The sequence below is a fragment of the Gorilla gorilla genome, chromosome 5 (assembly GCF_029281585.2).
Source record: "Gorilla gorilla gorilla isolate KB3781 chromosome 5, NHGRI_mGorGor1-v2.1_pri, whole genome shotgun sequence".
Taxonomy (NCBI): Eukaryota; Metazoa; Chordata; class Mammalia; order Primates; family Hominidae; genus Gorilla; species Gorilla gorilla.
The window spans coordinates 187,501,512-187,524,863 of NC_073229.2; the positions used below are offsets into that span (position 1 = coordinate 187,501,512).

Genomic DNA, 23,352 nt, shown 5'->3' on the forward strand with positions numbered 1-23,352 from the left:
CAACCAGGCAGAAGAAAAATGCTCACCACGCAGGCAGTAAACCAGCCCCGTTACGCCCTTGACTCTTTTGCTTTTGGTTATCATTTGTTTACTCAAATATTTATTGAAACCTACCAGGCTAAAAAGCATTGTGCTAAAAGCTGGAAAAGAAAGAAAAGGGGGAGGGAAAGTCGAAGGCAAAAAAGGGGAGAAACTCAGACGAAATTCCTGTCCTTAAAGAGACTGCAGTCAAGTTTGCAAAGTTACATATGTGGAGACCGTGAGAGTGATTCAGATGAAATGCTCTTGGAGCCTGGCTCTGGAGGTGAGAGAAGGTTTCATAAGACATTTCACTTGGACTTCAGACACTGGGGAGGTGGAAGAAATATATTCTAGGCTAAGGAAATAGCGTGAGTAACGTCTTTGAACATGAACAACAAATTTGCAGCTGAAGTTGCATGGAAAAGGCTGGAGAGAGGGAAAGTCGAGAAATAATGGAGGGTGTTAAGTGACAAGCCCAGGAATCTGGGACAGTCAGCTGTCGTTGAATACTGACAAATAGGCAAGTGACATCATCACACATGGGCTTCTGTTTGGAGGGGAGTGACAGCCCTCCATAAGGAGTTTAGGGAGTTGAGGTGGATTCAGGTGAGCCAGCCTGGAGACTGTTGCTGTATCCGGGACAAAGAGCAAGAGGCAGAACTAGGACAGTGGCAGTGGAAACTAAGAGGAAAATAAAATGCTTAAAACAGTGCACAGAAATAACAACATAACAGACGCCCCAAGGCACACACAGCTTAGCAGTTAGTTACACATAAGGCCCAGGGAGATAGAGACAGACAGAGATATTTGGGAGTGTCCACATGAAACCAGTAACTGGAAATGTTAAACTGAGTACAATTACCAAAGATCTTCTGGTAATGAAGGAAAGTGAGCCAGGAACAGCCCTCTGTTTTCGAGCATGTCCATTTGAGAGAGGGATGGAGACAGAAGATGAGCCTGAGGGTGACTTAGAAAGTCCGAGCTGGGAGGAGAAACCTGGAAGAGTCTCACATCAGAGAAACCTAGGGAACAGAGTTTTCAGAACCAGGGTCTGAGTGACAATGTGGAGAGCTACAGAAAGGAAAGAAAACAAAAGACCAAGCGTGAAGAAAGGCTCCAGGCTGTGGAGGGTTTGTGCTCCATAAGTTACAGGAGGCTGCGGGGACAGAAGCCAGGCAACAGGGCCAAGGTGTGGCCTGGGGAGTGATGGATCATAAAGCCCCCTCTCGTGAGAAACTGGGATAATGGAAGGAGAGACTAAAAGAGTGTTAGCTAAGAAATTAGAAAAGGGATTTTTTTTTTTTTTTTTTTTTTTTTGCGGGTGGGATTCGACTGTGTTTTTCTGCAAGGAGAAGAGTCTGAGAAACGTGCCCTAGGCCTGTGCAGGTTCCATTCCAAGCACGTCCAAACAGCACGCATGCTTCCAAACAGCACACACGCTTCCCTCCATGCACCCCCAGGTGGGAACTGTGGCCACAGGTCAACGCTTCTCTTCCCTGCTGGACCATTTGTTCACCACAGGCACAAATCTGCTCTGTCTTGTTCACCACCTGACACTTAGAAGAGGCTCAAACCTGGTCATTGGCTGGGCACTCAAGACAGAACAAGGAGTGTTCCCACTACCAAGCTTCCAGAACAGGAAGGAAAGTTGGACGGAGAGCAGACGGAGCTCAGCCAGGAGAAACACGAGGCCAGCTGAAGCCAGTGGGCCTGTGAGAAGGAGGGCTCCCTGCCTGGCACCAGGGCTGCAGTCCCTTGTTGAAGTGCACGCAGAGGCAGGGTCTGGGAATGCTCATTCCCACCTTGTTGCCTCATGAGCACGCCCCATGCCATTCTGGGCACCACCCTCAGCAACAAGACTAGCTCTCAGCCACACTCACAGCTCGGCGTGGCACGGACGTGCTGATCTTATGGTCAGAGGGACAAGGGGAAGTGCTGCGTAGACTCCAACTGGCAGGGGCAGATCTTTTGTCCTTTCCTTCTCCTTCCTGCAGCCTGGAACTCAAACGAGAAGGCCCGGGCTCCGGCAGCCACCTTTGGCTATGGAGTAATCTTGAGACACAGACACATGCAGGAAACTTTAGTATTAAAGTAGGAGAAGCCCCGTTCTTCTCTGACTTCATAGAGCCCTTGCACTTTATGGTAGCCTGGTTGCTTCCTTCTGGACTTTTTCTGACAGGAGAGAAATTAAACACCTGTCTTACCTAAGGCAGTATTATGTTGAATTTTCTGTTACATGCGGCCAAACTTAATCTTTACATTAATGCTACAACATTAATGAAACTGCTAGGAGAAGCTGCCTTGCCAGGCTCCCCGGTGGCTGCCATCACATCCAGCACCCGGTTTCTCAAACTTCCCCACACCCACCACAGAAAAGCAAGAACTAGGTACAGTATCTGGCATTCTGTAGGCGCTGATGGTCATGGAATTCAGTCTCTCTGGTGTATTTTAAGTTGCCATTCAAAAATAAAGCACTCAGGTAATATAAGTGAATTTTGATTAAATTACAAGTAACAATTCCTATTCGGGTTGATAGAGCTCTTTCTTTAAAAAGGCTGAATTTTATCTCCTTTTATAGAATTAAAGTTTTTACTTTTCATTTGTGATGAGCTGAATTTTCAGGCTGATGAAATATGTTACTGATATTTACCACACAGGACTTAATCAAAAAGAAGCTTAGGTTTCAATGGTGGGTTTCCTTTTTGGGCATGGACCGTGGTTTTATAGTGGAAAGCTTTGTAGCTTGGCTCACACTGATGTCCTGCTGCTCCTCACATGTGCGTTTCATCTTGGAGGCTGGGCTCCTCCGTAGGTTCTCCTGCCGACAAGCGAGACAGAAAGGAGGCGGCAGCTGGGGGAACTCAGCCTTCCTTCCCACCACACCTGCACCTTGCTGAGCCACTGCTCCCAAGACAAGGCACAGAATCCCCAGAGCAGCCTGGCTTCAACCTACTCATTTGGTGTTCTTTAAATAAAAAAAAAAAAAAAAAATTTCTGGCAAATCGTGGTGGCTCACGCTTGTAATCCCAACACTTTGGGAGGCTGATGAAGGTGGATTGCTTCAGCCTGGGAAGGAGTTCCAGGCCAGCCTGGGCAACATGGTGAAACCCTGTCTCTATAAAAGAAATTCAAAAGTAATCCAGGTGTGTTGGCACGTGCCTGTAGTCCCTGCTACTCGGGAGGCCGAGATGGGAGAATCATCTGAGCCTGGCAGTTTGATGCTGCAGTGAGCCAAATTGTCGCCACTGCACTCCAGCCGGAGCAAGAGAGCAAGATCTGTCTCAAAAAAAAATAAAAAATAAAAAATAAATAATTTTCTTATATCACTAGTTTTCTTGCATGGCGTACGAGTTCCCATCCACTCTGTAAACCTTTATAAGTGTTAAGGTGGGATCCAAGTATAAGCTCTGAGTTACTGTCTCATTCTCCCCCGTTCACTTACAGATGACATTCTCGCAGACCAGACCAGCAAGTCTCCTTGCCTGAGGCCACACAGACAGGAACCGCCAGGCAGCCCGCCCAGTGTCCCAGCCGAGCCCTCCTGGGAGGTTCCTGTGTGCTGGACACATGCCTGGCTGGCTATTACCTGTGTAGTTTATCCAGTGGTTACACTGACTTGAAGTGGTCTTTCTGGAGACGACATTGACTTTGAAATTACTTGCATTATCCAGTGATCAGCTCTGGTCATTGTGATCCTTTCCAAGCCATACATAATTTTGGGTTTTGCTGTGGCTGCTGACCAGCATCTCTGTTTAAGAGACTGAGCTTTGTGCTAGAGATTCTGGTTTTGATACGTTTCCTAGGCACGCCCCCTTCTCCAGTAGAAAGCTAGGAGTGAGCCCCTCACCTAGCTGATCCTTGTGGAGATGAACAGTTCTCTCCATTTGTGTTTAGTGACAAGTATGTTCGTTGAAATATCACGAAGCCTTCACAAGATGTTCTACTAACTAGTTCGAGACACAGCTTGTATACTGTGCACTGAATGAGTTTGCATAGGTTGTTACATAGATCATCATACACCTGTAATAAATAGAGTGTGGAAAACACTGCTAAAAAGTTTCAATGAGGACCAGGTGCAGTGGCTCACACTTGTCATCCCAGCACTTCGGGAGGCTGAGGCAGGAGGATTGCTTGAGCCCAGGAATTCAAGGCTGCAGTGAGCTATCATTATGCCACTGTAGTCTAGCCTGGGCAACAGCGATACTCTGTCTCAAAAAAAAATAAAAATAAAAATTCATTGAGTTTAAGAGGGGTTTTTTGTATGGTTATAAAAAAAGCAGTTTAATTCCTTTACTCTTATGAGCCACTTATTTGGTTCTTCAAACATGTAGAGGCCAAAAAGGCACTGTTTCTTTAGGTTAAAAAAATGGGCAAAAAATCTGATTTTACATTTCTTTTCTCAAAAATTATTCACTAATTATTAACAGCAAACGCTGCGTCTCCTGGAGTCACCAGGCGCCGAGCATTGTGTGTGTTTCACCCGCGTGGCATTTTCATTCTCATTTCATGTATTTGAAAGCTGGGGCTCCGTACAGTTATGACATTGACCCAGAGTCACTCAGATTGCAAATGACAGAGCCAGGGTGTGAACCCAGATAGGTCAACCTCAGCCTGAGTGTCTCTAACTCTTCAGGTTAACAGCCTTCTCCGGATACCAAAGCAGCACTAAACCATCTATTCAGCTGTGCGGGCACCTGTGTGGGATAGAAGGGGCTGAGGGATCCTGCTGCCACATTGATAACTATCGCTGGAACCAGGGTCTGAAACCGAGTCAGACTGACCCTGAAACCTATTTGCCTGACCATTTTACTCCCACACCTCGGGCTATCTTGCAAAGGAAGGGTTAAAGAATACATGATGCAACCTCCTGAAACAGGCAGCCTAGGAACTTTGACCCCCACACTCAGCCCCGATCTTTGTGGCCACTTCTGTGATCCAGACAGCCGCTTGGGGACAGCAGAGGCTCAGGGGCAGTGAAAAGCAGTGCCGGGGCTGGAGATGAAAGAGCCAATTCTCCATTCTTCTGTGAGTCCCCGGAGATGAACACTGTGAACTTGTTCCCAGTCTCTGTGTCTCGTGCCAGCGGCCCTCCCCTCCCCCTTCCAAGGACAAGTCCACCCCCAGAGGATTTGCCCCTGGAAATGGGTCCTCACGGACAGGGGAGAATCAGAGATTATTTGCTTGAGGTGGCAAAAAAAAAATACAGACACATCTCCGGCCAACCCTTTTTATAGATGTATTTTTGTTTTTTTACAAACCAAATAGCAGAGTTTCATTATTAGTACAGTAGTTTGGGGTTTTTTCTCATCATTAACCACTTAGTTACTATAAATGTGTTTTAACTCACGGGGAAAAAGTCCAGCATACCATAAAAACCTGAGTCCCACCCAGCCAGCTCCGAATGGAAGGCTTCCAAGGCCCGGGAGGCACGCTCTATCAAGTTGCTGATTCGGGAGATAGCAGTGAATCGGGGTTCCACCACGCCCCCAGAATACTATTCACAGCAGCTTTGTCATTGACCGTTCTCCCTTTTGGACGAGATCTGAAACAAAGCTTCCAATCACTTCCGATCCTAATAGTGTTACCTCTCTTAGGTAGGGTTTAAGGATTCTTAGTCAAATTTCAACTCAAATAGGTTACCTAGGAACATTCTTAGGGCTTAACCTACTTGGTTCTTCTTGCGGTTTCAGTTGAAAGTGATAGACTCTTCCAGGCTCTTTGTGTTCCACTGTTCGGTGGTGAAATCACTGCTATCTCTCCCTCCTTAGAGAGCCCACTGCTTCCCACCAATGAGTTCGGTAATTTTTCTTGCCCATTTCCGCAAATTTGTGTTCATAAAATCAGCTGATGGATGAAAGTTACTGAAGAAATTGCTAACAATTTCGAGGCTTTCCTTAAATTGATAGTTGGTTTTACTTTATTCTAGTTCTCAGTGGAAACAAAAGGCAAGAATGATCTTTGGAATGTTCTGTTTACAAAATCAACCCAAACAAGATATAGATGAGACTCATTGTCTTCCTCCAGAATAACAGTCACCTTTAATTTCTGTGCTGCTGAAACAGTCACAAGAGGCATGATAGATCCAGAAAGAGACCCTTGGTGCTTCATGTGGTATATTTCTTTAGTACGGGTCTCTTTTACATTCAGCAGGTTTCATTAGAAAAAAGAATTTCAAAGTATTTCATTAACAAAATTGAGAAAATGCGTATTTAAACATTGACATCCTTATGAAAGAGTAATTTCTTACATAAATGTAGCATTTTCACCTATGTTACCTCATTTAATCTTCAGAACTAATCTTAAGATGCAATTTCACAATTTTATAGACAAGGAAATGGAAACTCATAGATGTTAATTCACTCGTTCCGGGCCACGGAGGTGTACTTTTTAGAGCATAGTCTTATTTAATGGTCTTGACTCTAAGTCCAAAATAGAGGCCTCCACTTTGCTGAGCACCAAAAGAGCGGGAGATGAGTCAGTGTGTGAGTCCCAAGAGGAAGAGAATCTGCGGGTCCTTAGCAGTTAAGGAAGCATCATGAAACATTTCTTGAAGAATGGATAGGACTTAAATAGTTTAGAAGATGCAGTCTTGAAACTATGTGGGTGATCCAGGTTGCATGAGCAACAAATATTTGTTGGACAACTGAAGAGTGAATGAATGAGGATGGAGGGTGTCTGAGATCAGGAAAATGATCTGGGAAGGTATGAAGGCAAACATTCCCACGACGTGTTCAGGGAACAATGAGTAGGAGCCACTGGCTCTAAGAGAGTGTCCATCTGGACAAGTAGAGAGAGATGGACTGCCGGGGGTGCTCTGGGAGCTCGAAGGGCATGGAAGGGCATGATGGAAGGCCAGGCTAAAAAGTGTTGACTTTGCCTTACAGATTAGGTCAGGTCTTCATTGCTTTTGACTAAGGAACTTTATCCTGAAGACAAGATCATGGGAAGTCATTGACAACTTGTAGGACATGGTATGACCAAACTCAGTGTTTTAGGAAGATGAACAGGGAGTGAAGCACAAAACAGATGAAGAGTGTGTGTTGACTCTGGTTTTAGGAACTCACCCTGTGCCTCTCTAAAGCTTCTGTCAGCTCTTCCCATCAGTGGGAAGCAGATTTAGAGGCCAAGCTGCCTAGAAGACATAGGGTTAAAGAAAAAAAAAAAAAAAGGAAGAAAAAGAAATGCACCTTTAAAATTTCCCAACCTTGATTTATACCTACAGAGATGTATGTGTGTCACTCCTTTTATTAGGGTTTTTAAGCTAATCAGTAGGCTTGACTAAAGAATTGTAAAACTTTCACTACAAGAAAAATTAAAAGAAGTCATTTCCTGTATCTAAAATGATCACGTATACTTCTGAAATTAGGAAAACGCAGGCCAATGATAAAAATATAACTGTAACGAAACTGTAGGTTTTTTACTGATTGTATTACACAATATTTCCTTTTGGATTCTTAATACAAAGCAATGCAACACTGATTTGGTTTAAAATAAAATGTGGAGAGATTCTTGTCCTGTAGGAAGCTCATCACTCTAATGGGTGTCTTACTCACTGGAACAGTATTTTGGCTGTACTGGAGCACATCGAAAGGAATGAGATTTAGCTTTGCCAAACTTCCACTGTGAAAGAGTTTGCTATAACAGTGTTTTATTATATTCTTATTGAACTTCAGCCAGTTGAAAGTAGAATCTCCTCACCATCCTTTTAAATTAGCCTTAAGCTGCAGATAAAAGACAAAAATCAATGTGCAAATTTAGCTCCTTGTGCTCGGTTCCTTAAGAAATTTACCCCAGTGCTAATATGCAGGATGCGTAGATAATAGAACATAGAGTAACTGGAAGTTTTAAAGTAGCATTTCTTGTTCAGTTTAGGTCTACTTAAGAGTCTGGTAAATCCTGTACATAAATTGTTTCTTTAATGCTACATTAAAGACAGCGCATCTCTTTATACTGTCCATACTAGCTCAGTAACACTGCCCCTAATAACATTTTATGTGGCCATGACAAATTATGGTGAAATTTTCAGTGTCCAATTGGAATGGAAATTGCTAGAAAAAAGCGGTGCCTAAATAATGGTGCAATTCTATTTATTCCATTTCACTAAGAATTACTAAGGGCTTCGAAAACCCAAATCGAAAAATGAAGCACATAAACAATGTTCGTATTGGCCATACTAGCTTGAATGTCTCTAATTGTTCTAAGTGGTACAGGTGCTATGAGCGCCTAAGAATATCCCTGTGTTTGAGAGGAGTTAACTCAGAGCCTTGGGTTGCTTGCTGTCCTGCTGCACTGCACGAGAAAGGTTAGCAACATAAAGAAATGCAACTTTGCCTACTTCAGGCATTAATATAAAGAAACCTACATACAGGCACCCAGAGACACAAAAAGAGAGAGAAAGCTCACCATTCTCGAAAAAGGCAGTTCTGCAGGCTCCACAAACAAGTACACCAGTGAATGGGAATGATAAGAGGAGAACAATTTGGTTACATTCAGAGACCTGGTGGGCAAATGGAAATGGGACAAGCAGTGGAAATTAGGCCAGATCATGGAAGATTTGTTTTGTTCTGTTTTCATGGCATGATACCTGCAAGGCCAGGAAGGCTAAAGCCAGAACACCAATGCAATTAATTAGCAGAAACCAAAAAGTAATTTAGCACGCCACCGTATAGGGCAGAAGCAAATACTGCTGTTTGTAGCCAGGGATGGGGAAAGGATCTAACCACACTCCAGGCACCTCTGCACATGGCACCACAGAGAGAAAGATGGAGGAGGAGTGCAGCCATATGCTGGGAGTCATCACAATTGTTTTTTTTACCGAAAAAAGCAAGTGGGAACAATTGGCCAAAATAAGCCTGGATTGTAGTAGAAAATTAAGCTAAGAAAGAAAGATCAGGGGACATTGTGATAAAACAATCCACGTAATTTCTATAACATGGATCCATCTTAATAAGATGTCCTGAAGTTCAGCATGAGTAAAGTTCCAGGATGGTTCAGGGTTGTCATAGGAAATCTACATTTTTCAAATTAACAGGACTTAAAGATGTTACTGTTACTTCAACACTTGGTAAATTTCACTGCAAATATATAAGCCATTTTAAAGGAAAGTATTAGATAATCAAAGAATTCGTTAAGAAAAAGAACAAATTGAGTGCCCACAATATAAATGGTGGCCCTGCTGCAGATTAGTTCCTGATGCCTGAGATAAGATGCTGGAGGAAATCGCGGCATCATCAATTTAATCCCGCACAAAACGCAAGCGACCACCTTAGCTTAGTTGCAGTTGTAGTGGGCATGAACTTCACAGGGGCATAATTGAAGGCCAAAATTAAATGTTCTTTATTTCTGTGTATCTCAGTGTAATGTCCTGATCCTGAGCCCCAGACTGCCTCATGGGTCCAGTAGGGATGCCTCTCAGCAGGTTGTGCATCGGGAGAATTTTGCTGCGTTGAGCTCCAGAACTGCTTCCCTGTGTCTCCTCTCCCACTGCTGACCCCACCCCCATCTACTCTAAGCCCCAGCAAATCACCCCAGCACTCCCAGGCAGTGAGTGGGGGAGGGCGCGCCCCCTCCTCTCTCTGTTTTGGTCCAGCCTGTATGTCACAGGGCTTCTTTAAGTGAAGGCCAGCAGTGACTGGGCCTTTCTGCTGGCTTTCACTTAACTCTCAGCTCAGCTTGCAGGCACCCTCTGAGACGCAGGCACTGCCCCCTTACAGAATCTGCATAGTGGGCTGCCTAGCCAGGGGGCTTCGTTGTGTGGCCTTTTCTCTGGCAGGCTTTCAGATTTCCCCCTTCCCCCAAAAATGGAGCCAAGGCGTGGACCCCAACATAGCCTGCTGGCTGCAAGGCTGCACACGCCTGGAGAGCTGCTGTCCAATGGCAAATGGAAGCAACATTCTCATTGTCTCCACTCTCAGACACCCTCAGATTACTGAGGGAATTCTCTCGTGTGCCCCCTTCAACACACAGGCAGACACACATACACACACACAGACACAGACACACACACAGACACACGCAGACACAGACACACACACACACAGACTACTTGTCATTCTAAACTTGCCACCTCTGTCCTCAGCATGGGGCCAGTGTGGTGGAGAGGCCTGTTTTGCCTGGCTGTGCCCACAGTCTCATCTCTCCCAACTTAGATTCTTACTAAGAGTTGGAACTCTTGATTCCTCTGGCCGCTTCTGGCAGCCTCTTCCCCTGGACACACCCTATCTCCCTGCCCAGTGGAGCTGTCGCGTGCAGGTGTGCATCTCTCACTCCTGCCGGACGAGGCGCTCCCTGGCCCCATCTCACAGACTAAAACATGAGGCTGTTCCTTTGCTTCCGAGTAGTTTGATGTCATTCAACCCAGCATGCATTTCCTCTCCACCGCTCTGCTCCCTCCCTGGAGGTGCTTCTGTTCCTACCCCCTGAGGGGCACAGTCAGGAGGTATTTAGTCGGCCTCCGTCGCCCTCACCGCACACACAAGGCCAATTTGACGGTTGTTTGGGGGCATCCACTCCTGGGGCTCTTGACATTTTCCCTGGGCTCTGCGCCATCAGCGCCCTTTCCTGCCCCCACTTCACGGGCTCTGTCTCCTCTCCCTGCACCTGCTCTGCAGGGAGGGAGACGCCCCCGTCCTCAAGCTCCACAGGGTCCCGGGTAATTTCATCCGTTTCCCTTCTCTATCAGTGGCTCCCAAATCTGTTTTTCTCAAAGTCTGTTTTCTTCTGAACACCAAATCACAGTTTCAACTGTATTTGATACAACACCTGAACCTCAGGATGGCCTAAATTGAACTCATTATTGACTTCTCACATCCGCTCCTCCGTTGTGTGCCCAACATCCCTCCATAGACTGATCTGTTCGCGGCCTCTGCTGGAAACTCAGTGTCACCTTGGACGCCACCCTCGCCCACCCTACCCACGCCAGTCAGTGCACCCAGGCCTGTGCAACTGGCCTGTGAAAGGCTTCTGTGCTCGCTGCCCGCCTTTGCCAGTGGCTCAGGACTGGCCCCATCTCTTTGCAGCACTGCTGAGAATGCCTCTCAACTGAGAGCCCACGCTCCTCCCCTCCATGAATGTATCTGCTTTCCACCCCAGACTTCATCCTGGTGCTGCAACGTTGACAGCCCCGTCACCTGCAGAACCATCCAAACCCATCGGCAGCACACAGAGACCCTGCTGGATTTCCCAGCCCCGAATCCTGCCTTTTCTACTTCACCCTCTTTTCTACCTCACTCAGTGGGTTTCCCATCCCAAAGTAGATTCTCACCTCCATGGTGTATCAAAGTCCTACTCCTTCTCCCAGGTCCAAAAGAGCTTCTTTGGGGTGGAACCCCAGCATCCCAGGCCATGAGCCAGGACTCTCCTTCGGCACTGCTGTGACGCGGCCCGTGACCCCACCTGCGGACTTAGCACCTTCTGTTAGGCGCCTGTCCGCTGATCTGCACCTGTCATCACGTGAAGAGCTCCAGGGAGGCCGGGCTTTCTCCCAGTCCCCTTTAGATTCCTCAGGTCTAGGGCATGCCTCACACTAAGTCAATATCAAATAAATTGTCCACTCTTCAACAAGGCAGGAAACACCAGGGGAGAGATAAAAAGTCCCAAAATGAGCATATCTCTTTGAAACACCCCTTACAATATTAGTTTTTAAAATTCTACTTGTTGAGCTATGTTGGAGTTGTGTGCGTTTATATGAGTATCTTTTCCTACAGGGAACTATGTGATCTGTGCAAATAGAGTCCCCACACACAGGACTGGTTTGCATCAGAACATCGGGGAGGCAGGAGCCCCAAATCAACCATTCTTTGTATAGAAAAAGCTCTCCCAAGTCACTCTTTTCTTTGGCATGTGCATAGTCATCTTTTACCAAATGTTTAGTCAGTATCAAATTCATTTGCTACTGGAAAACCTGTTTTGATGACAGTTGTTGCTAAAAACCTGTACCTGATCAAAATGATTGAGCTTACCAACTGTAAATTAAGGAGTGTCTATTTAAGCCCCCGAAGCTACAGTAGAAAATCTAACGTCATCTCTTAGAGGTGAGCTTGTTAAAATACTGATGTGATGCCTTTGTGAGTCCACCGTCTCCTTTATAAGAATCAGGCCACTGATCCTCAGGCCTGAAGACTCATCTCTTGGGAAATAGAGGTCACACCAAGGGTTTGGTCCGTGAGTGAGAAGGTCGTCTCCAGCCTAGAAAGGTGAAGACTCTTTGATTCTACAGTTCTAAAGGGTGGCCTAACCATTTTATTTTAGTGGCCTTTCTCACACTTTGTCTAGTTTCATTTTTGTTACATAATCTGCATACAAATTCCCTCAGTAGTTACAATTGCAGTTTAGTTCATGTCTGACTTGGTGTGTCGTTCTGTTGTGTTTGAGATCTGAAAAACTGTCGTCATTGCCCATCCAGATAGCATTCAGTAGAGGGGAAAGGATTCCTTTGTACAAAGAAAGCATGGGCTTAGGATATTTCCACATACTATTCATTTGCAGACATTGACTAAGAACAATTAGGAATGTACGCTAGAATGTGAAAAACATCTTTTACATTTGGATCCATCTTGTAAGTGACCAACATACTTTTCTTTGAAAAAATAGAGCCCATACGTTTGTGGCCTAACAAGACATGAGAGGATAATTGATTAAAATGTCAAAGGTGGTTGGGGAATGCTGAGATGGAATGATACTACAGGAAAGATTTTGCAAAAACAAATTAAAGTGGAAATTACAATTCATGTATAAAGCCCGTTTGTATGATCAAAGCAGGCATCATCTGTACTGCTAAGTTCTACATATAACATAGTTTTGTTAAAGAAAAGTCAGGCATGAGATGGACATAAGGGATTTGCTGACAAATGCATAACAGCTGTAATGACTAATTTTGGTTTTAGTTAGTGCAATTCTGTAGGTGGGCATTTAGCCAGTTTGTTAACATGGTGTTTTAAGAATGTCTTCCAGGACAATTTAAAAAAAGAGAGAATTATCTTCTCTTACAGAACAATGAAAAACAGAATTATCTTTCAGGGATGGATATTTATTACATAACCTATTGGAGAATAATGGAAGGGAACTAGATGCCTTATGCCCTGCTTATTCATTATCTGATACCTTTAAAGGCTGAATGGCATTGCCAATTATTCATTGTGGCAGGGGCTGCCATCAATTTTTAGCTTACAGATTGCTAGTTTCTCCCATGTTCTCTTCCATGAAACAGCAACATACTCCATTTTGTTCTCTATTTAAAAATTTTACATTGCAGCCCTCCAACAAATTAATTCCATTTAGGTTTCTTCGGGAAGAGATACAAATGAGTTTTGTGAAAGTGTACTTAAAAGCAGCCATCCAGCCATCAGCATCAACAGGCAGTCAGCTGTGCCCAGTGCCATGCGCCTGATGCCCGTGACTGACAAGGGCCCGCATTCACTGTCCCAGGCTTATGTGAATGCTGACACACTGGTCACCGCAGGGCGTACTGCTTGTTGCTGCTTAGTTCATGCTTGCACGGGCAGACCCCCAGGTGGCCTGTCATTTATTTCTATAAGCTAGGTCTGGTAACACCACAAAAGCAGTAACATTCATTTATATGAAGGAGAAGTAACATAATCCAAAAATCAGAAAAATTACTTCTGATAGAAGAAACTAGGTTTCAAATGCGGGACTTAATAATACAACTGGATTCTGATTGCATTACATTGGTTTTCTCTTCCAAATAATTGGCAAATGAGGACAAACAGCTCATCCCCATCCTAACAGGAAGGTCTGAATCTGAAGCCTTACCCTCGGTGACTCATTAGGACCCCATTAAGAGCCAGAAAACTTGCCTAAATATAATACAAATTGAATCTTAAATGAGGACATACACATTTGTAAACTAAACTTGAAGTCCCCAAACATCTACAAGTACGTTTGTTCTTCATAAGTACAGTCGTAAAGAAAAGCCCAGTCAGTGACAATTAACTTTGAGCAACGTTGGAATATGAGGTTTCAAAAGTGAAAATACAGGTCGGCGCACAATCTAGTTGGTGCAGAGTTGCATTAGACACAAGTAGTCAGTGACCCCGATGCACAGAGGAAATTCTGAAGGTTCAACATCTGTCTGAAAATAATCGAAAGGCCCTGCCTAGCAGCACAAGGGACTTTCAAGAATGGGCTTTCTTGTAAATTTTGGATTTCTTTTCTTAGAGAAGGTAAAAATGACCTGCTTTCTACTTTTCTTCTAATTGGACTGCAATGGCCAAAAATATTTATAAGAATAAAAGTTAACAAAAACAATCTAACCCGTCAGTTCAGAACCCTAGTAAAATTTGTTTTGGAGCCTAGAACTAGAATTGGGCAAAAGTGTAGGGCTCTTTCTCTTATACTAAAAAGCCCACTCAAATGTTCTGTGAGCCCGCTCCAAAGATAAAGTCAGAAACAACTTAACAACTTCGTCTTCTTTCACTGATTACTTCCCTCGTGTTCTGTCTATTGCTGATGATGTCCTGACAAGCAGCTCCAAGCACACTCACCCAGTGCCAGTGTGCAGCATGCAGACCACTTGTCACCCAATCCATTTCTTAGGGATGACTGTGTTCCTGAAACAGCTGAAATCAGAAATCCCTTATTTAGCATTTATTAGAATACTGAATTTAAAATATTACGTATTATCATTTGAATGGTTTGGGAAAAACAAAACAAACAAACAAAAAACCTGTTACTTAGATTCAAGTTAAAAGAGGGACTATGTATTCACCCTTAGTCCAGGAGAACAGCTTAAAATATGAGCACCTTTTCCTCAACCATGCCACTTAAATGGACACTAGACCTCAAAATTGCAAACAATAAATACATAAATAAAAGCAATAATTAAAAAACTAACTTCACCATCATCCCTCCCCGCCACCCCCCAAACCTACTTCCTTCCCAGGCTTCAGATGAAATTTCTATGAATGATCCCACCCAGTCTCATTCCTCAGCTCAGTGTCAAGTTCCAGTGTCCTCTGATCTTCCCTTTCTCTGACCCCCACACCTTTTTGGCGAGTGCCCCCTCAACGCCACGAGGCTTTTCCCCTTCACTGCTATGGTCGCTTTCTGCACCACCCTTGGGGGAGGTCACAGCCTCTCTGTGACCTAAGCTCTCTCCTCTCTAAAGAGAAAGCATCCACTTAGGTGGTTTATAGGGTTTCTCCTAGCTCAAGGATCTTGAGTGTATCGTTGAGCTAAGATACACTCACCAGCTGAGACCTCCTGACTCAGGCACTGTGGCTGCACTCCACCAGGTGACTTATCTGTGGACCACACTCCATGTGGCCATCTGTGCCTATGCTCTTCCTCCACCCACCCACCAAAATGCCACCTTCTCCTCCACTCCCACTCCCAGCCACGAAGTCCCTCTGCCCCCAGGTTGTCCAGGATCCTCTCATCTTCCATTTCCAGCCACCTTTTTTCTCTAAACCCTGTAACACTTCATAGGAGTCCCTCCCAATGGAAGCCACACCCGCCTGGTGTCTCACACCCCAAAGCAGACTGTAAGCTTCCTGAAGACTGTCCTGCTCCTCAATGTCCCATCCCCTCCCGAACTGACCAGCGGTGCCATCTACGGGGAAGCACCGGGCCAGTTGTTGTTGAATTGATTTCAGTTAATTCAGTTTTTAACTGAATCACACAAAGGATGTCACAAGCTGGCTTTTATAACTAAAGAAAGCACAGTTGTGCAGCTGCCTCCAGAGTCTCTGGGGGTTAGAGGGAATGAAATAGGGAAAGTCCCCAGAAGCCAGCTGACTGCTGCTCAAACCAGGTGCAGGTTGGGAGAAAATCTATAGTGAATGAAGGAAAATGAAATGCACAGTGGAAAAGAATACCAATATTCTTGCAAAGGAACCTTAAAGTATTATTTTTGCAAAGAATGCAAGGATTATTTCAATTCCCTTGTTGACTAATTTGTATGGTCTTCCTACAGATACTTTCAGAAAAAGATCTATTGTTTGTTTTTCTCTGTGCTGACACAGTATCCATTGTTTAGAACTGTAATCATAGCACACATAGTTGAAAATGTGGGCTCGGGGACAAGCTGTATTTTCCCCTCTGGTTCTTTAGACAGTGAATACTGTGTTCTTTATCTCTTATCACAGCTCTTTTGTCAAACATTTAATGATTTTTTCCCCCAGACAAATTTGTAGTTTGTTATCAACCATAAAAATGTCTATTGCCTTATTTTTAAACATTTAAACTTTGTTAAGTGTGTCTCAAGATGAGCATGAATTAAGGTGTTTATTTCATTTTAAATACTTTTTTTATTATAGCGTACAAAGCTAGAGTTCTCTGACATGGATGGCTTATGTGGATCTCTATTTAGACTTGATGAGAGAACATTTTATTTTTGTACTGTGTGTATTTGCAGGGAAGATGGTTAGGCTGACTGGCTCCCAGGTTGGGTGTGTTGGGAGCATCTGTCAAGGGTTGGACAGGTGCAGACATCTGTGACTTCCTGCAGTAGGCAGCCATCACTAGATTTCCTGCTTAAAATGATCTGACACACTTCTCCACTCCTTGGATCTCCATTTTTCCAAATGCCCGATACTTCTTACTATTCTACAACCCTTAAGCCGGATCCCAAAGTCTGTGAGAGATAAAAGCCTTTTTTAAACCCAATAAATAGTCACTCTTTGCTGTTCCTGGTTTTAAAATGACAATTTATTGCTTGATACAGACATTTGAAGCCTATAATTCAAATGAATATTTATAAAAATAAATTTCAAGCACACTGGCATGTAACTGCAGGGTAATTTTTAAATATTCATTTTTAAGGTGGTGATAGAGTCTAGAAAAATTTTAATGTGCCACATTATAGTTTATAAATATCCAACTATAGAAATATGCCTTGTGTGCTAATCATTTCCATAAGGCTTCACTTAGATTGAGAGAGTGAAAATGGGTGTCAGTCTTTCAAATGTCCAGAGGAAAAACTTTCATTTTGTTTTAAATTTGTTTTTGAGGGCTGAATTTCAACTTAAGACAATGTATGAAGAGTTAAGGTCAGAGTTGGTACTTTCACCACTATTCCATTTGTATTGCTTTAAATTCTCTGATTAAGTGTGGAAAACTATCAACAAGGCGATTGTTCCCAGGGGCTGCCCGGCCAGAAATACCGAGACTGACCATTTTTAAGAACCCAGTGCTATGTGTGGAACAGGGCGGCATGGTGGCCTCCTGAGAACTGGGAGGGAAACACTAAATGAAGACGTGAACACATGGGATTTCTTTCTTTCTTTATTTTTATTAATAAAAAATATTTTATTTTGTTATATTGAACTTGACAAATTTTCCTCAGAGATAGTTTTTGTTTCAATATTCAAAGTTAGAAATTGTACCAGCCCATCATAGTTTGAAAGTATTCCTAAAAGTATTTCAAATAAAAATGTATTTTAAATGTAGTACACATTTTAAACATATTGGAGAAAACATAGAATCAGAGACTTTTTCAAATCCATGTTGGACTAGGAAACTGTTTCTTTTTGTTTCTTTTTTTTTTTCTGAGATGGAGTCTCACTCTGTCACCCAGGCTGGAGTGCAGTGCCGCGATCTTGGCTCAGTGCAACCTCCACCTCCTGGGTTTAAGCGATTCTCCTGCCTCAGCCTCCTGAGTAGCTAGCACTACAGGTGTGGGCCACCAAAGCCGGCTAATTTTTGTATTTTTAGTAGAGACAGGGTTTTGCCATGTTGGCCAGGCTGGTCTCAAACTCCTGACCTCAGGTAAGACTGTTTCTTAATACTAATCAGATTTGACAACAGATGAGGCCATCTGTGATGGAGGTTCTGCGCCCGATTACACATTCCCCTGTAGCTCATAGACTCAGTGCTCCTTTCTACAGAGGAGAGATTCCATAGTCAGTGTTCCTGTGTTCCTGGGGTTCTGTTTTTACTTTTGAAGTTCCAGAACTTAGTTTCAGTTCTTCCTCTTGATGTCTCTCTTTTGTTCTCTCCCCCTCTCTCCCTCCCTCCCTGTCTTTTCTCCTGTCTCCCTGTCACCCTCCTTCCCTCTTTTCATATCTTTCTTTCTTCATCTTGTTATTTCCATCTGTCTGCCTTTCCCAAGGCAGGAAACCCCGGCGCCTCCAGGCTGGTGGTGTCTGGCTCTGGGCTGCACAAGCCACAGGCCACCTGCCATCAAGCACAGAATGGGCTTGACAGGGACCCTGACAGCCAGTCGTTCCTGGGACTAGATAGGGTGCAGCCGGGGTGTCCGAGGTGTTTGTAGTCATAGTGGCATACCTACACTGAAGAGGACAGCTTTTTTGTAAGCGGTGGTTGCTTCACTCATCAAAATAGCCTATTTGTGAAGGCATCAATGTGCAAGTATTTTGAAGCAAGTAAAATCAGTCCCGGAGATTAGAACATGCAGGCCTACTGGGCCGCAGGAATGGGGCTGCCTGTTGAGACTGGAGAGCACTGCCCCCCAACCCCACGCCTGCCGTTCTTCCCTCTGCTCTTCTCCCTTCCCACCTCCTTCACTCTCCCCTCCTTCCCCACGCCCCTCTCTTTTGGTCATCAGTGCACTTTGCAGGCATCAGATATTTGGGGCTCTTCAAGTGCCTCCCCTCTACATCGGTGTCCACGGGCTTGCTGAACCGTGAGCCTCTCCTCCCTCCTGGGACTGGTCCTCTTCAACTTGAGCCTTGATCTGGAGTCGATGGTAGAGGGAGTTCACTTCTCTTGACCCCGACTCTCACCATGTTAAAAGGAGGTGATGTTTCCAAAGGTAGCAATTGAAGGAGCCTCTTTATCCCACCATAACAGAGAGAGCATCGGGGATGCCTTGGCCTCTCAGCCGCGCATTGATGATTGGCATTTGATTGTTCTCACATTTCATTATCATGAACCACTAATAATGTTGGCTAATTGTTTATTTCATTTATAATTCCTTAAATCTCCATCTAATCTTGAAGCTGTTGCATCCAAAGAGAGTGCTGCCAAAGAGAAGTTTAACCACAGGTGCCGCCCTGACCACACTTCCAAGACTACCTCCTGATGTGGGTTCTCCTTACATCGTACATTTGACCGTGAAACCCATGAAGACAGGCGTCCAATGGAGAGGAGTGTTGGAGGCCTCTTTCCTTTCCGCATGGCCCTAGAGCCCAGTGTTTTCAATGTGGTGTGACTCCCTTTTCCAGCGGCGAAATCGTTCCCCCCGCTTCCCAGAAGTGTGCTTTAAAGACATTTTGTGATAAGGGAGTGCAGGTAGGAAGGGGTCTAACCTCCCCCAGGACTCCCTGCGCCTCGGCGGCTGAGGAGGTGGCAGTGGAGGCCGCCCGACACCCCTCTCAGCCTCCCTGTGCTGCATTCCCTGCCCTGCCGGGAAATGGAGATTCTGCGCCTAAAGACACACAGTCACGCTGCTTTCAAAGTTTCAGTTCCCACGGCCGTTCTAAAATGGCCCCTGGAGAGCTCTGGCTTCCTCCTGCGCCCCTTCCCGCGCCCGCCCCTGAGTGTCTCCGCTGGCTCCCGAGCATCTCCTCCCAGCTCGGGGATCTCTCTCACTCATTCCTCCCTCCCTGATTCTCGCCTCCATTCTCCCGCTCTCCAGCAGGGCGCAGCTCCCTCCTGCTCTTTCTGGAGAAGCAGGGATCCCAGAGACCCCCTACGAGCTGGTTCCCTCCCAGACCCTGTCCCTCCAGTCGCTGGCTCAGTTTCCCTCAGTTTCCTCCAGCTCATCTCCTGCCCGCCTCGAAAGCAAGAGGTCCAAGATCCCAATCAGCATTTCTCGCACAGCGTTTCCGCGAGAACGTTCCCTGATCATCTAGAGTTAGGGAGGTAGAACCGTGCCCTGCACATGATAAGCACATGGAGACTGTAATCAATGAGAGCTACTATGATTGCTGCTCACTGACAGCGCCCAACAGCTCTGTTGTCCCTGCTAATGACACCGTCGTCCCTCCCCTGGTCAACCACGACCCAAATGTTAAAGTGACCTTTCACTCTTTTCGCCAACATGTATCCACTCCAAGACCTCTCCTGTCCTAGGGCTACTGGGAGCCTTACCTGTGGCCTCACCTTGCTGTGCAGCATTGGGGAGTTGCTGCTCTGCACCTTAGAGATGTCACATGGGAAGAGTGACAGCTACTTCAGCAGGGCTTGAGGCAACATTAGGCAACACAGTGTAAATAAATTACATAACAATCTGCTTGGCACTTAGTGATGGTTCAATAAATGTTACCTGTTGTCGTTGGAAATGTTGACAGAATTCAGTGAGACTTCAGTGATGGTTTCTTGAAAGAGTCACTTATCATATTCTGCAATCAAAGAAGGAAGAGAGGCCAAGAAATAAACAGATAAACGTGCACATGACACAAGACCCGGGGTGAGCAGATGTTCAGAAGATAGAGAAAAAAAAGACTAGAGAGACAGACAGACAGACAGAAAGACTAGACAGACAGACAAATAGACAGATAAACAGGTAGACAGAAAGAAAGACTAGACAGATAGACAAATAGACAGGTAGATAGATGGATAGACATGTAGACAAACAGACAGACTAGACAGACTAGACAGACAGACAGACAGACAGACAGACAGACAGACAGACAGATAGATAGATAGATAGATAGATAGATAGATAGAGGTGGACAGACAGCTTGGTAAATGGGCAAATGATAGAAAATATAAATAAATATATGAAGGAGGGAGAAAACTGAAGCAGAAAAAAAGTAAGAAGAATTCGTGGTCATTTTACTAAACTTTTAAAAACTTGAACCTAAAATTTTCAAGATAATTTTTTTCTGCCAGGAAAAAATACATATATTAGTAGAATGTGTCAATACCTGATTTTTTCCACAGTAAGAGCATTTCCCTTCGAATACAGTCATAACTGGTTCTCCGTTAGTAGTAATCACAGCTCATCTCTGTGGATATTGTTGGTGCTTTCAGTTGCTCCAGTACACATCTATTTTGAAATCACCTTTAGCTATAAAGGAAGAAAAAAGAAATACCATCTGTAAATGCTTGCCCTAGAGGCGTATCATAAAAGTACAGCCCCATTAACCTACTGTCCTTATGAAACTGGTGGCTGTTTTCTTTCCTTTTCTTTTTTTTTTTTTTTTTTTTTTTGTGTGAGACAGGGTCTCACTCTGTTGCCCAGTCTGGAGTGCAGTGGCGCGATCTCGGCTCACTGCAAGCTCTGCCTCCCGGGTTGAAGCCATTCTCCTGCCTCAGCCTCCCAAGTAGCTGGGACTACAGGCACCTGCCACCACGCCTGGCTAATTTTTCTTTTCGTATTTTTAGTAGAGACGGGGTTTCACCGTGTTAGCCAGGATTGTCTCGATCTTCTGACCTCATGATCCGCCTGCCTCAGCCTCCCAAAGTTTTGGGCTTACAGGCCTGAGCCACCGAGCCAGCCGGCTATTTTCTATTCTTATGTTAAATGTTCTCTCTTTACCTTCCATTTTAAGGGAATTGACAAGGGAGCAATTCAGAGCAGGGGTTATCTTATCTTTCAAAGGAACAGAACTGGCCACATCCCAGTAGAAAGTAGAAAGGATAGCATCCCTGTCCATGTCAGGAGCACAAAACAAAAAGTACAAAAATTGTGATGTAAACCACTTGAAACTTACAAGGCAGTACATAGGGATATAATGACTTCATCATCACTGATGCAAAGAGAGGTTTCTGGATACGTGTTTATCTGTGAGCCCCAGGTCCCCGCTAATCTGTGCTGATGTCTTGAGGAAAATTGGAGTGAGAGTAAAAACTTTGATTCACTCACATACTTTCCTTTTTCAAGTAGCCATTTCAATCTAGGCTTGGACACGCATTAACCAAATGACTGGAACTAGTTATTCACTAAAATGACCACAGATTTTTAATATAATCTGCATCAACTGTTTTGATTATGAGAATTTTACTTCTCTTTTCTTGCTAATATAATGAGTCAAGATAGCTCAGTAAGTTAAAAAATATTCAGTTTGATTATGTGTTTATCATTTGTTCAAAAAACACCATCAAATATCCAGATTGTAAGATAAATGAGGAAATCATAGCACCATCTCCATACTGCTTATGCATCAGGCACTTTACATGTGTGTGTGTGTGATTTACAGTTGTGTGAAGTGGATGGTATCATTGTTCTCACTTTACAAATGATGAAAGTGAGGCCCAGAGATGTTAATTTGCCCAGGGTCACACAGTGAGAACGGGTGGATCGGATGGGCACCGAGGTCGTCTGGCACCAAGGATCTGTGTTCCTGTTTTGCTACACGTAGAAAGTGTGTTGCCTTGCCCATTAATGAGGTCCCAGCATCTGCCCCGGTGTTTGATAATAATAAGGGCTTAATGATCGTGAACCCAGAAAATCTGAGACAGGTCTCAGTTAATTTAGAAAGTTTCTTTTGCCAAGGTTGAGGACACGCCCATGACACAGACTCAGGAAGTTGTGACGACATGTGCCCAAGGCGGTTGGGGCACAGCTTAGTTTTATATATGTTTTAGGGAGACATGAGACATCAATCAGTACATGTGAGAAGTACACTGGTTTGGTCTGAAAAGGCAGGACAACTTGAAGCAAAGGCAGGAAAACTCGAAACAGGGAGGGGGCTTCCAGGCCACAGGAGATGAGATGAAAGGTTACATTCTTTTGAGTTTCTGATGAGCCTCTCCAAAGGAGGCAATCAGATATGCACCTATGCCAGTGAGCAGAGGATCACTTTGACTAGAATGGGAGGCAGGTTGGCCCTAAGCAGTTCCCAGCTTGACTTTTCCCTTGAGCTTAGTGATTTGGGGGCCCCAAGATTTATTTTCCTTTCACATGATCATGTATGGAATAAAGAAATAGATGAACACCCATGACGTTCAATGTACTCAACGAAGCTCTGAGTACTTAAAGAATAAGAATGATAAAATGTTTCCTGCCCTCAACTAAATTGCAGGCTGATTCTTGCAGCTTGAGCTAATTCATAAGAAACTAGAGATTCTAATCCACTTTCACCAGAGGGCCTTCAGCTAGGACAGAGGCTCCTCCAGGGTTTGTGTCAGCCGCTGTTCCAAGTGAAAAGTAGTGCTTTGTGTCTATTCATTCCTTCAAGGCTCATGACAACCCTATAACCCAGGGACTATTATCATCCCGTTTGCCTGGGGAGGAAACCCAGCCACAGAGCAGGCAAGGACCTAAGCCTTGATCACACAGGCAGAAAAGAGCTGATCCCAGATTCAAACTCAGGCAGTGCAGCCCAGGGGGCCTCACCCTTAACTGCCAAGCTTGGCCGCCTCTCAGGCACCTAATACTTCCCTGGAGGAGTAAATGGTGGAGGTGGGGATAGAGAATGGCCAGACCGAAACTCCACTGAGAAGGATGCCTGGGGCAGAGCTGTC

At 44.6% G+C, this 23,352-nt stretch overlaps 1 protein-coding gene across 7 annotated transcripts in view; it reads left to right on the forward strand.

Annotated features, from left to right (window-relative positions):
* The window catches only part of PACRG (parkin coregulated), a 576,157-nt gene that overhangs the window by 437,936 nt on the left and 114,869 nt on the right, over nt 1-23,352 (forward strand). Inside the window, exon 5 of one of the 7 annotated variants that reach the window (XM_055391413.2) lies at nt 2,817-3,269. The exons of the other annotated variants lie outside the window; for them this stretch is intronic. Within the exon in view, the coding sequence (XP_055247388.1) occupies nt 2,817-2,833 (17 nt within the window). The 3' untranslated portion in view covers nt 2,834-3,269. Of the gene's footprint in view, nt 1-2,816; nt 3,270-23,352 lie in introns of those variants that run through there. 7 annotated transcript variants of the gene reach the window in all.